General features: G+C 34.7%; 1 protein-coding gene across 1 annotated transcript in view; it reads left to right on the forward strand.

The window, feature by feature from the left end:
* LOC145296663 (membrane metallo-endopeptidase-like 1) overlaps positions 1-13,934 on the forward strand; it is a 336,498-nt gene that overhangs the window by 68,575 nt on the left and 253,989 nt on the right. Inside the window, exon 4 of the mRNA XM_080142602.1 lies at positions 12,681-12,839. Within this exon, the coding sequence (XP_079998728.1) occupies positions 12,681-12,839 (159 nt within the window). The remainder of the gene's footprint in view (positions 1-12,680; positions 12,840-13,934) is intronic.

Genomic DNA, 13,934 nt, shown 5'->3' on the forward strand with positions numbered 1-13,934 from the left:
TAACGTTCACTGGAAACATGAGTTGGAACAGTTACATCGAGGGCATTGCCAGGGCCGCTGCAAGGAAGGTGGGCTCTCTCTACCGTGCTAGAAAACTTTTAACACCCGAAAGTATCCTGTACCTCTATAAGGCCACTATTCGCCCATGTATGGAGTATTGCTGTCATATTTGGGCCGGTGCATCGGCTACTAGTCTCTCGCTCCTTGACAGGGTTCAAAAGAGAGTCGCAAATCTGATAGGCCCTAAACTGGCATCAAAACTCCAGCCTCTGTCCCATCGTCGAAACGTTGCATCCCTCTGCCTGTTCTACAAGTATTATAATGGTGAATGCTCTGAAGAACTGCAAGCACTTGTGCCCCCACGACGTGAACACCCTCGACAGACCCGACAACCTGCAAAATCCCACCCCCACACTGTAGAGATCCCTAGATGTAAAAGATCCTTCTACTCCAGTAGTTTCTTCCCCAGAACTGCTAGACTTTGGAATTCCATTCCGGGTCACTGCTTCCCCAACTGTACTGACATGCATAAGTTCAAGTGCAACGTGAACCAACATCTCGCTGCCCTAATCCCTACATAGTACCCCAGTAGATGTTTCCCCTGATAGTAGCCCCCTACACAAAAGTGGCAATGTGCCTTGTTTGGGGTGAAAATGTAAAAAAAAAAAAAAAAATCCGAATCTCCTAATTATATTCTCAGCAATTACTACCATCCATAGTTGTTGTCGTCACCACGTTTTTGGCCAAGTAAGCCCCTGGTCAGCTTTATGTAGGATTGAGACTGCTATCTTCAGGCAATTCTCATCTGGAACCGTAAATACTCTGACGTACATGGAGAATGATCAGTTTCTTGCCGCTTTTTTCTTTTATTTTTTAAAGAATTTTTCATGGAGAAAGGGATTTACATCAAGATCACTTTTATATTATATTCGGTTTAATGGAATCTATTTGTTTGTGTAACGATAGACAAGATGAAAATGTGTTTTCTTGCACAAGAATTGAACTTTCAGCGGTCAGATTATGAATAATGAAACTTTTGCGTTTAATACTTGCGTGATGTTGTTATATAGATCGAAATTGTCTGTGTGTTAAACAAAGAATTTGACAAGCTGAAAAGTAGATGTAGTTTAAAATGATCGTTTTCTCATATGTGTTCGAGCCATTTATCATTTAGTTGAAATCTTTTATCTAATAAACTATATAAACGGTTTCCATTTTATCAGAATATCATTCGCACACTACAATATTCACATTTATTTCTCCAGACAAACACGTGTTACATAACCATGAACCGTGGTTAAATAGAACTGTTTGGGTGACATTGTTAAAGACCAAGTGTTACCCCTAGACAGAAGTCGCGAAACCACGTGATTTGCAGGAGAATGCATCTGATCTAGTTTTCCTAGTAATAATTCAAAACGGGGAAGGGATTTATAGAGTGCTGTCCCTAATAGTATAGTGTATACAATGTGGTCGGGAGTATTGAGACGGGAATTCAGTCTATCGATGTGTCTGCATTTCACTCTACACGCGTATGAAAGTAACCCGTATTTTGATGATTTATGTGACTGCCTCTTTTTAAATAAAACTTGTCGCATATCAACACAGCGTCCGAGTAATTTTGTATTCACAGATAAGCCACAACATGATTTATACACGCATGTATAAGTAAAAATATAATCTACAAATGGTGAACATTCGTTTAAATGCATTCGACATTACACTAAATCGTCCTCATGTCGAATGGGTTGATAAGATAAATATAGAGTGTTAGAATTTCAGATATATCTCACATTTGTTCATATATTCATAATAAATTGTTGAAGTCAATGTACTAAGAAAAGTGTCAGGTTATATTTAGAATGAAGGAACAAGGACGTAAGTTGGATGTAGGTAAAAGTTTGAATTAAACTCAGCCTGAGTGGACACAAAATATCAGACCTTTAAGCATTGAATTTAGGACATATAACATTTTACACTGACAATGTTCAATTTAAATTTAAAAGCCATAGTTTCCCTTATTTTAGTAACTTAGTCCTCATATTCCATGAACGATGTTTCTGACAAAAATAAAATAATTGCCGTTTTCTAGCTCAGAATCTATTCCATGTAAGATTTATAGGTGGCAAGTTTTTGATAATAAAGTAGTATTTTAGCTCCTTATATTACGTGGCTTCATATATTGTCTGAAGCGATTTCCATAATTTAAAAAGAAGGTTAGCTTAGAAGAGTAGCAAATTAACTTTTATACTGAACTAACCCACGCTGGTTTGGCTCGAAAGCAATATAAGCGAGAGATTTTCGCTTACAGAATGAGCCTTGCCAGTGTAAATGTCGGTAAGATTGGCACCAGCTCTGGCTGGTCACACTGAAAACCGTTTAACAAAGTGTCGCTTCCAGCGGTCTAAGGACATAGTACGAGATAGGAGTTTGCATGTTGCATGAATCGCGAACTAAAGGGTGTTCTTTTAGAGGCGGTGAACATTAAATTAAACTAAATCACAGATAACATTCTAATAAATTTAATTAATTAATCTATATATCAATAAAAGAGAAAATACCTCTCTGTGTGTCTGCCTGTCTGTCTGTCTGTCTGTGTACAGTTCCCTATTTTCCGAATTTTCAGTCTACAGACTCGAAATTTGACATAAGGGTTATTGAGATTTTGGAAAATCTTTTTAATCGGTTTTCGGCCAGAAATGTGAGTGTCAAAATAATAGTAGATATAAACATATACATATGCTATCTACTGGTAGTCATTGATCTTTTAATAAATGACACTTTTACAAGGCGAAAATATTTTTTAGCTATGTCTCTTTTAGTCATGTTAGGTTCACCCCGTCTAAAGCAATCGAGTTAAAAATGTAATCTTACGTAGTTAAGCGTCTCTCCTTCCTAATAAGAATTTCTTAAAATAATTTTCCAATCATGTGTTTTGCTATTATCGTTTGAATCTCATTAAACCTTGAGATAAAAAAGCAAACAAATTATCAGGGCGTTACGCTCCTTCGCAGAGAATAGATAAAAACATCACGTAACAACCTGAATACGCAGCGCATTATTCATATCAAATTGCAAGTTCATTAGTCAAATAAGCTAAAACGAATTAATGGCCACACTATTCATAGTATTATATTTTATATGAGTGGACATTTTAATAGTAATGCTGTTGTGACTATCTACGTTTGCACAAATTAAGATTTCATTCAAACCATTATCACTAGGCAATTTTCATTGTAAATATTTAAACAAAAGACCCGTCACGTGACAGGTAATATAAATTCTTTGAATAGGTTTGAACTACTTTAAGGTTATGAAAACTAAAATCAAAATATACTGATACTAAACATTATGTCTAGAATCCTTATTCTCATTTGGATCAAAAGCCACCACATGGTCTGAATTCTATAAAGGGCGTTACAAAAATAATCCTTTCTATGCTTTATTCTGCCCTAAGGGATCAGAATAGGGTTGCCAATTTCACCGTTATCATCATTTGAAAGTATCATCCTTTCTGTTGCAGATATTGACAGTGTGAGATTCTAAGAAAGCAACCCCTGTTATAGACGTGGGTCAGAAACCGAGATGCGTTATTGAATTCTTACATACAGAAAATAATAACTAAACGGATCAACATTCTGCAGCGCCCATAAAGTTGATGTCAGCACAATTAGGAAATGAGTTCATCGATTTCAGAGTAGTGACATAGATATGAGTGACAAAGCTCGTGATGCATATGCACAGCCACCACCTATCGCTGGCAAAAATGCATTGAGAATCTTGGTTACTATGTAGAAAAATTAATTATGGAGCACAAAATAGCGCTTATTTTAATTGTACACCTCACGCTTCTGTTTTTTTACATGGAGGTCACCACTTATCAATGTCCGGAAGCCACTCGGAGATAAGGGTTCAACACTTACTTTTTTGTTAAAAAAGAATGGATGCACTACATTTGGAACAACTACCGTAGAAAATTTCTAAAAATTAATGCTGGATTTGGAGATAACCCTTCTGTAATAAGTTGCCATAATTAATTAATTAATTAATTAATTAAGAGGTCGTACGAAGAAATTGATATTAGGGGTGGCTTGCCTTTTTTGTATTTAATGTACTTGAATTAATACAATGAAATATTTGAATTTTCAAATGAAAGACGTGCTTATGTTATGCTCGCTAGAATCCATTAACACTGAAAATTTGAGGTTCTTTATTAATTAATAACTCATACCCATTATTAAAATTTCACAAAAATCGAAAGTATCTACATTTTTACGACGGACTTGCACGCCGTTTTACGCTGTTGCCTAAGACTAAATTAAAAAATATATATATCGCACGTTACTAAATAAAAAAAAAACAGATATCGCATGTTACTAAATTAAGAAATATATATCGCACGTTACTAAGCATTTTCCGTAGAAGCTGTAGTCCCAAGTTCATAAGAATTGGTAGATTCATTTAAGATTGAACCTTTTACATATAACTACACAAACATACATACATGCCAAACTTTCTATAACAATAAATGCGTCTACTGCATAAGCAATATCATTGCTTTAATTCAAAGTCATTATTAAATCAGTTACTTTGTAACATTGCAGGGCATTACACTTGAAAAACGCATAAAAATAAAAAGAAAGAAATAAAAATCCAAGTCGGCATTTTTTTCTTTTATTACAAAACGTTTTTATTGCCGTTACTTTCGGGACCACTTAAAAGGTCTCTCGCTGCCACGCCCATTTAAGCCTGCCTCGCATTTCTCATTCTTCCGATCGCAGGCTGGGTACAACCGGCCCATTTTAATTTTCGTTTTTCATGCCCGGCTCCTTCAGCATCGAGTTTGTTTTTCTTCCAACCATGTGGTGCATTTTTATCTCTTTTTTTCTGTTTCTTCTCCCGCACACTTCCTAATTTGCATATGCGCGTTTTTCGGTTACTGCTAATCTCTTCGCAGTCGCCCATCCTTCGCTACTGCTGATACTTCCCCACGCGTTTATACGCACTCTGTTACAACATGGGTCGACGCATGGTTCGGAAACATTTTCTCTTGTTTTTATATGTGCATAAGACAAAGCGGAACTTGCATAAACAGTAGCTTTGCAATAGCTTCCTGTCTACAAAAGAAAATACGGCGAGACTGCCTTCATACTGATTATAACAGGGTCATCTTCAAATAAAAAGAAAAGTGTTATAAACGTCACCATGAGTTATATAACGCACCTAATACCACTGGTTAATGTTAGCACTTTCATAGTGTTACTCATTTTTCTGTTGGCAATTATTTTGTCTGATTAATTCTTCGTGTACTCCTTAAACTTGATAAGTGATGACATTATTATAAAACAAAGAACACGTTGCAGTATACGATCGTTTACTCAATACTTTTATAGCTACTGTCGATTAGTTTTAAAACCTAAATGACGAAATAAAAGCCCCAAAATACCCAATTATAATACATAAAACTATATATAAAACAATGTTATATGTATTTCAATTAAATGGCTGATTTACGAATCAGGCTGGCCTCACATTTGGAATCAACATTACTGATCCGAAATCCTCATCAACGTCAGAAGTTTTCGAAACTATTTTAAAATTGTTTTTTTTTAACATTAGAAACAGATATTCCGACATTTTTAGCGTTTACATTTCCCTGATCAAACAAAATACTTATTTTCATTTCAAATGATTGTATAAATAGGCACTTGTGTGTTCACCGCACATGCCGTTATCCTCCCATTCGTTATGACGATCCAAAGTTGTGGCTTAACAAAAGAAACCATTTCATTAAATAATAACTACAAGTTCTGCTTGAAACAAATATTAATTTGTGTAGATTATTAATGATACTCTTTTTCCGAAGTCAAATAGGTGCCATCAGCTAGAATTGAAACCGAAAGCAAAAATGTAGCATTCAAAGCTAATGACGTTACCTCTGTATCCACGTGACACGCATATGAACTGATTAAAAATAAACTGAGGTGAATGCATGAAATTTATAATGATCTTTTTTTTCAATTTTGTACCCATTTTTGACATTTAAAAACTATTTATAACCGGCTAAAGACTCATAAAAAAACGGTTCATAAAATCCAATCGTTTTAGGTTTGTAGCGCCACTCTGCGACTTTCAGAAGTGATTGAGTTTGAAAAATAGACAGACATATATATAGTGTTTTATATATTAGATTAAAACCTATTAGAATATTTGCTTCGTTCTCTCCTCTCCTTGCGTTAAATTTAATTGATATTCGACGAAAACCCAAATTTCTGGAAAGATAAAAGCTTGAATATTTATCTATACGTAGCATATTTCTTGGGCAACACCGAAATGTGTACTTGTGTCCGATTATTATGATTATTCAAGCGAAAACGTTTTGGCAACTGAAATAGGTTTTTGAATAATAAAATAGTTAGAATAAATATTTGTTTACACTAATTTAGGAATGTGTACATAAAACTGGCGTCATAACAATTTACTTGACAAATTAGATATAATGATATGAAAACATGCGGTGATTATCTTAGTGGCGTATATTAATGACGTCATTTGGAGACGAAAATGTCCTTTTTGAGATATGTGGAAACTACAATACTACTTTCTGAGTGATTATTAGCACTTATTAATATATCTTATTTAAGTCAGGTATAAAAATAAAATGTACTATTTTCATAGAAAATTTTATAAACTTATACTTGTTGCGGGTTATTGTTTTTTTTTCTGATTAAAAAACTATTTTTTCGCATTATCTAAAAGAATATCAGCTTTATCAAAACATATTTGTTCCTTAAATATATTCCTTATTTCAAGGAATTTCCACAGGCCCTGCTTATTGGAATTAATATCCAAAGGTAAAAGTGGTTGTCTTTTCCGATTGCTAAAACGTTTCTGTTCCGGTGATATTTGAGATGTCGATACTTCAAAAAAGCAATATATTATGAAAGGTTCCTATGATGATTTGCTGGTCATATTGTCTATTAATAAGCAGTCACGGATACCTAGTCATATACACTAGTCTTCCAATACATTTCTCAAGAATTCCATCTGTCCAACAAACTTTTCTATTTTTATAATCTTTAAAATAGTCCTTTTTTCTGATCTTGAAAAATATTTCATATCGGCATTATAATTTTCTAAGATTGTTGCTTTGTTAAATAATAGCAGACTGCCTGGCATTGACAAGTCATAAAATACGTGATATTTTAGTGCATGCTGTTTTCGTATTTATTATTAAAATATCAATTCTCTTATTTATTATTAAATTGTTCGCAATATATAATAATGATTTCAAAAGTACCAAAATATGACTTGAGTGCCACGAGGTAGATCGAAATCAGAACATGAATCAGCCTTATTCGTTATGCTCTGCATCACATTCATGCATAAAAAGCTAAAAAATAACGTTGTTTAACCTATAAATGTATATTTGGGCATACGTAAAAACACTTTAGTCAACTTAAGCCTGCTAAATTTTATTTTTATTATTCTTCGATTTTAGCCACTTATAGTAGCTTATTTGTACCGGATAAAGACCAAATTCAATTTGTTACATATGTATACACCTCCTTTATATAAAGATTATAGTCAGCGGACCAAAAACAAAAGTTTGATAGAGACCGTTCCTCAGAGAGGACGATCAGACCACTTATATATATATATATATATATATATATATATATATATATATATATATTTGCTCTATCCTGTATATTGAGCAATTCCTATTTAGATTGGTTAATACGTAGAATATTACGACCAGTAATATTTTGTAAATCTTATAATCACAGGTTTCTATAACAGCTGATTGTTGGATAAATCAATTCGGAAGTATATATATATATATATATATATATATATATATATATATATATATATATATATATATATAGATTTATTCATTTATTCAATAAAGATCGTACATAAATTAGGAGTATAGGGTAAGTAAAAATTCTTTATACCATTGAATTTTATTTTGAAGCCTAATGCTTCTCATCAGAAGAGAAAAGAAGACGTCTAGCGATAGTTACCTTAGGAACGAAATAATTGTGCAGTCACAGATAAAATATTAAGACTGTTTGAAGGTGAGAGAACTAAACTGACCTCTGTGGTATATCATTCTCAAGCAAGACATTAAAGGCAAAAACTTAATTATTGAATAAATGAATATAACTATATCGATTAGTATATACTTTTATACTCTCCACAAAGAGAGATAGATAGATAGACAGACTGCTAGATAGATATTGAATAAACTGAAAAACATCAATAAAAATAAAACCGTGACATTAAAACAAAACAGAAATATTTATTGAGATGAAAACGTTGAGATTGAGTGTGTGTAAGAGTTGTATTAGAGTCAGTTTAAGATGTTTTGTGTTTATGTGCAGGAAGTGTTTCTCTTCATGCTGTATTGTTTCTGTTTCATAAACGAAACACGTTGTTAAAACGACATAATTTTAAACAAATTGTGGCAACTGGGAGAGCACATCTGTTTTACAACAAGCGCGTACTTGTGCATCCGTAGGTCACCGGTTGTAAGCGATCAAGAAATTAAATCAATAATAAAAGTGTGTCTATTGATTTACATACGTCTGTGATTATTCTTGATAGTCACTTTTCCATGTCGATGTTTCTTGCATCGACACTTTAACTCGGGAAGAATAAAACTCATGAATGGAAAACCAAATAGACTTGTTGGTGATTCTAAAGAATTTATTGGCGAGGAATAATTCATTCACGGGGGGAGAGACCAAAAATGTATTCATTCTAAAAGATTAATGCTTTCATACTTACTTAAAAATTGATCGACGTACTAAAAATGCTGTTAGAATTCTAAATTATCTGTACGTCTGGATCGGCTACGCCCTCGCCGTAATTTGAATTAAAACTTTTTATTGAACACGTGACGCAATTTTCCTCTATCAATTTGACACCTTCTTCTTGCTTCGTATTTTGTCTAGGGAACTAACCTTAGTTCACAATGGCTTCACCCTATGTGTATCGAGTATATTTTCGTTTGGCTCTATATTGTACTGACATGTACATCATGAAACACTCTCGAAGTTCACACTAATGAACATAATCTCTACCTACCAGTGTAGTTTCAGAATATAATAATACATGATGTTTTATTAGATTACGAGGGGCGTGCAATAAGTAATGCCCTTGACCTACATCTATTTGTCTGATATAGCTGAAATTTTGTATGTGCAATGATTTATATCCCTACGGGCTATGTGGCAAATGACAGCTCTGAACTAAGTGTGGTTTCTGTTTTACAGGCGTTTGAACTGAGTCAGGTGTGAAATGGAGCCTGTTCAATGTCGAGCAGTGATCCGGTTTTTGTATTTGAAAGGACGCACACCACAGGAGACTTTTCATGAAATGAAATAAACTTATCGTGATGATGCCCCATCATATGACCTTGTAAAATGCTAGCATCGTAAATTCAAAGACGACCGGAAGTCTGTGGAAACAGCACCCAGACCTGGTCGTCCCCCTTCTGCCATTGATGAGGCATCTGTCCGTCAAGTTGAGGCTGTAATTTTGGAAGATCGGCGCATTACTATTCGCCAAATAGCCCAAGATGTCAAGATTAGTACAGGGTCTGTGGAAACTATCATTCATGACCATTTGCACATGCATAAGGTGTCAAATGGATTCGCAGGTTGCTCACGCCATTCCAGAAGCGAGAACGTGTCGAGTGCCCGAGGATGAATTTGGAGATGTGCCAAGAAGATGAGTCAAAGTTTTTCAAAAACTGATTACACAGAATGAACCTGGGTCGATCACTATGATCCAAAGACCAAAGCACAGTCAATGCAGTAGAAGAACTTGGACTCACCACCTCCAAAGAAGGCAAGGGTGCAGCCCTGCGCTGGCAAGGTCATGCTCACAGTCTCCTGGGACCAGGATGCATTAGTGGTGACAGATTTCCTGGCAAAGGATACCACAATTACAGGAGCCTATTACGATTCACTTTTGAGAAAATTAAGGGAAGCTGTCAAAATCAAGAGGCGGGGCAAGATCAGTAAAGGTACCCTCTCCTGCAGGCAACATTCAGGTTAACAACTCGCATATCGCCAGATCAGAAGCACAGGCGTTTGGTTATAAAATCCTACTCCATCCTCCCTACTCTCCTGACCTTGCACCCTCTGACTTTCACCTCTTCCCAGCCATGAAGTTGTTTTTGGAAGGAAAGCGTTTCCTAGATGATGCAGCCTTGATTTCTGAAGTCACATCGTTGTTGGAGGACCAGCCTGGGGTGTTCTACAAAAACGGTCTCCAGAGCTGCATCAAACGATGGGATAAATGCATAACTCTAAGTGGTTACTATGTAGAGAAAGACTAATAACTGTGCCAATTTTCGTTGCTCTACTGCTATGGAAAGTGGGTCAGGGGCATTACTTATTGCACGCCCCTCGTGTATTATACCACAAATGACACTCATAGCATTTCCTTATGTTCAGATGTAAACCTTTTTATGGTGGTCTTTTAATAATACTTTTAAAATATTTGATGAGAGATCATGGATTTTTGCTCAGCGTAAAACCCACTTACGTTTATATCCTAATAGTAGTGGACAGGTTCTGAAAACGGAAGGAACTATTAAAATGTAAGCATCCGACTAGAGAAGTAACCATTAGATCTTTACATGAATTGTTTGCGTGGATTGAAATCTTTAACTGCATTAGGTCGGAAAACAGAACGCTATTCATTTTTAATAAAATGAAAATATTCTATCGAACTTTTTATTGTGGCGCATATAATAATCGCGCCGTACCATGCGAGAACACAAAATTAATCAGAACGGTTTGTGGATACATTGAAAGACCGCATTATTTATTTAATCTCCACACTAACGTAATGTACTTGCAATAACCCTTATCCATGAGTTGCTTCCGGGCCTTGATAAGTGGTGATCAATGTATAAAAAAAAAAAAAGACGCCAGAGGATATCGCTGTTTTATAAACTAAACTGGTCACGAAAGGACGCTTCAAAGGTGAGGAAAAGTTTCCTTCGAATGATAAAAATCCTACTCGAAAACAGGAATAATGGATAAACGGGTTTGAAACATGATATATATCGTAGAGTTTCCTACCTTTATCCATAAAAGACACAGGGGTAACATTATGAGGACGAATTCATGGAGATCGTGTTCGACATATTAAAAACATTAATTCGGCAAAACCGTTTCTGAACAAAATATATAAAACTCTAACGTAAGATCACGTATTCATTGAAATGACACCTACAAGGATTGAGTGCTGACTGCATAGGGAACAAGGCTTAAAACGAAGATATTATCGAATGATGTTGTCGAGAATAACACTCTACTCTATTTCGTGAATATATGATCTATTCTATCTTCTTTTCACGAAGAAGATAATTATGTCTCGTAACAGTCTTCTCGCAGTAAACATACTTCTGGGAAAATATTCTGGCAAAGAAAAGATTAATGAACAAAATGTATAAATTATATTCTATACGTTTGTAAATACACATTCTAGTGAATATACCATCGTGTTGTCTTGTTATCAACTCTTAAAGGTCACAACAAAAGTGAAATTGATTAAAAAGATTGAAAATAAATTGCGTTCTTGATATGGAACAAGTCAAGATGGAAATGACCGATGAAACATTTTTTTATGTAGTTTTGTTTCCAACGCAATTCGAGTAAATAACATGGGGCAAATTTGATATAACTTAGATGCGAGTTGATTAAATTTAACAGAATCATCTTTAATATTGCTTCATGGAACGAAATAACTTACTAAACTTTATTGTCCCAACATTTTGTTATAGGCATTTTCAATCTACGAATTTTGAATTACATTTTATTATTGAATTCAGTTTTTATTTAGTTATTAATAAATTTTTAATAATTTTACTTGGATTCAAATTATTTTTCACAAGGTGGAAGAGGTGCGAGAGATAGAAAAGAAGTGAGTAAGATAGAGATTTGGAAAGTACGCCTGAGCGAAAAAGTGACTGTAAGAGAAAAGCAGGCGCTCTGGCGAAAGAGTGTGTGAGTGTGATGATGAGGTTATTTGCGAGCACTGAAACCATGGGCCAAAGGTTATTACTGTCGACTAAAAACGCGATGGCTGTACTTCAATCCCCGGATAGAGAAAGGTGCTAATCTAGTCGAATTGATGAGTTGTGATAGAACGAAACAGTACTGTATGTGGATGATTATATATATATATATATATATATATATATATATATATATATATTGAAAGAGAGAACACCGATCCTCTATCAAACGATCAAGCAAGAACGGCATTCCAGCCAATCGCCTTTGCAAGACGAGCGAACGCCGGCTGAAGCTTACTTGGAATACGGATGCCCACGTCAGCCAAACGGTCCAGCCATGTAGGTGCACGCTGAAAAAAAAACATCACGCGCCGGTTTAACAGGTAAGTAGAGGCATACCACCCATCAAACGACGAATCAGACACATGCACTCGATGGAAAGTGTAGTAGACAGACGCAGTGCAAATAAATGGTGCCGATCAAAGATACAGACACTTTAAAGGATTAGGAGGAAGCAGTAAGACTAAACGATATCGAGCTAGATTATGCTTCGATAGTTCTACTTTAAAAAACGAAATAGTGTAACCTAAACATATTTTGGAAACATCTATTTATTTTAATCCTTCTTTCATCCCAGCCGCCCGCGTATTACAGACCATGAACCAGAGTGCCAAACCGTGCGACAATTTTTACCAATATGCATGTGGTTCATGGATCAAATTCCATCCAGTGGAACCACAAGAATCTGACAGCATTTTCAACGAACGTATTGACGACCAAACGGACAGACTCCAAGGTAATTTTTAACAATTGTCATATACAATAATTTTGATTATTTATTATTTGATACAAATCCATAAAAAGTAATATTTTTTATAGTCACTAGAAGGGTTGTTCGGAGCTATCAAAAACTGAATTGGAGATATAAAATAGTGTGCACCATTATTTTATTTAAAGTGCTACCTCTCCTTCTCTCCACTTTATCTTTCTATCTTTCCCTTTTCGACATTGTTTTCTACCTTCTCCAAAACCAACTTTTTATCCTCCACTCATTAGTTTAACACACACACACACACACACACACACACACACACACACACACACACACACACACACACACACACACACACACACACACACACACACACACACGCACACACACACACACACACATATATATATATATATGATGTAATTTATTTACTAGAGCTATCTGAAATTTATTGCTCCTGAACAACGCCGAGTAGAACAACATAAACAATGATATTCGTGATTGTGGGTAATACCTTCCCCCACTTAAAAATAATATGAAGAGAAATCATGTTGATAATGAAAATAGTCAAAAGGCATTAACATGTTATACTGTGATTTATATTTCTTTCTCCCGGACAACTACAAGTAGAACAAATGAATTTTACTTCCTCCTAAATATTCAAGCTTGAAATTTAAGAGGATTTGTAAACCGTTAACCTGACGTAAAGCAAATGTCCGGCCATGGCCATCAAACACAATATGACTAAGCTTACTTTGCTAATTTGGCATAATTAAGATTTTAAATTCTATGAATATATATATATATATATATATATATATATATATATATATATATATATATACAAGTATTATTTAATAGTTTATTTTTCTTATAAAGAATGTTGATGTTGAAATAAGGTTTTCTTTTCTTGACAGAATAAACAGATAAACGGTATTGTAATTATAAAATTAGGGATCATGTGTTCCTTTCTGATAAACAAGTCTAAATCTAATAATCTAAAAATGATCCTGCGCAACACTAGGTTGGCAGCCGATCTTATATAAAAACTAACGGCAGTTTCTTGTCCAACAAATCTCATCGATCCGGTCTGTGCAAATGTTTTAACCTAATTCTAAA

The sequence above is a fragment of the Euprymna scolopes genome, chromosome 17 (genome assembly GCF_053919585.1).
Source record: "Euprymna scolopes isolate OS-2025 chromosome 17, ASM5391958v1, whole genome shotgun sequence".
Lineage (NCBI taxonomy): Eukaryota > Metazoa > Mollusca > Cephalopoda > Sepiida > Sepiolidae > Euprymna > Euprymna scolopes.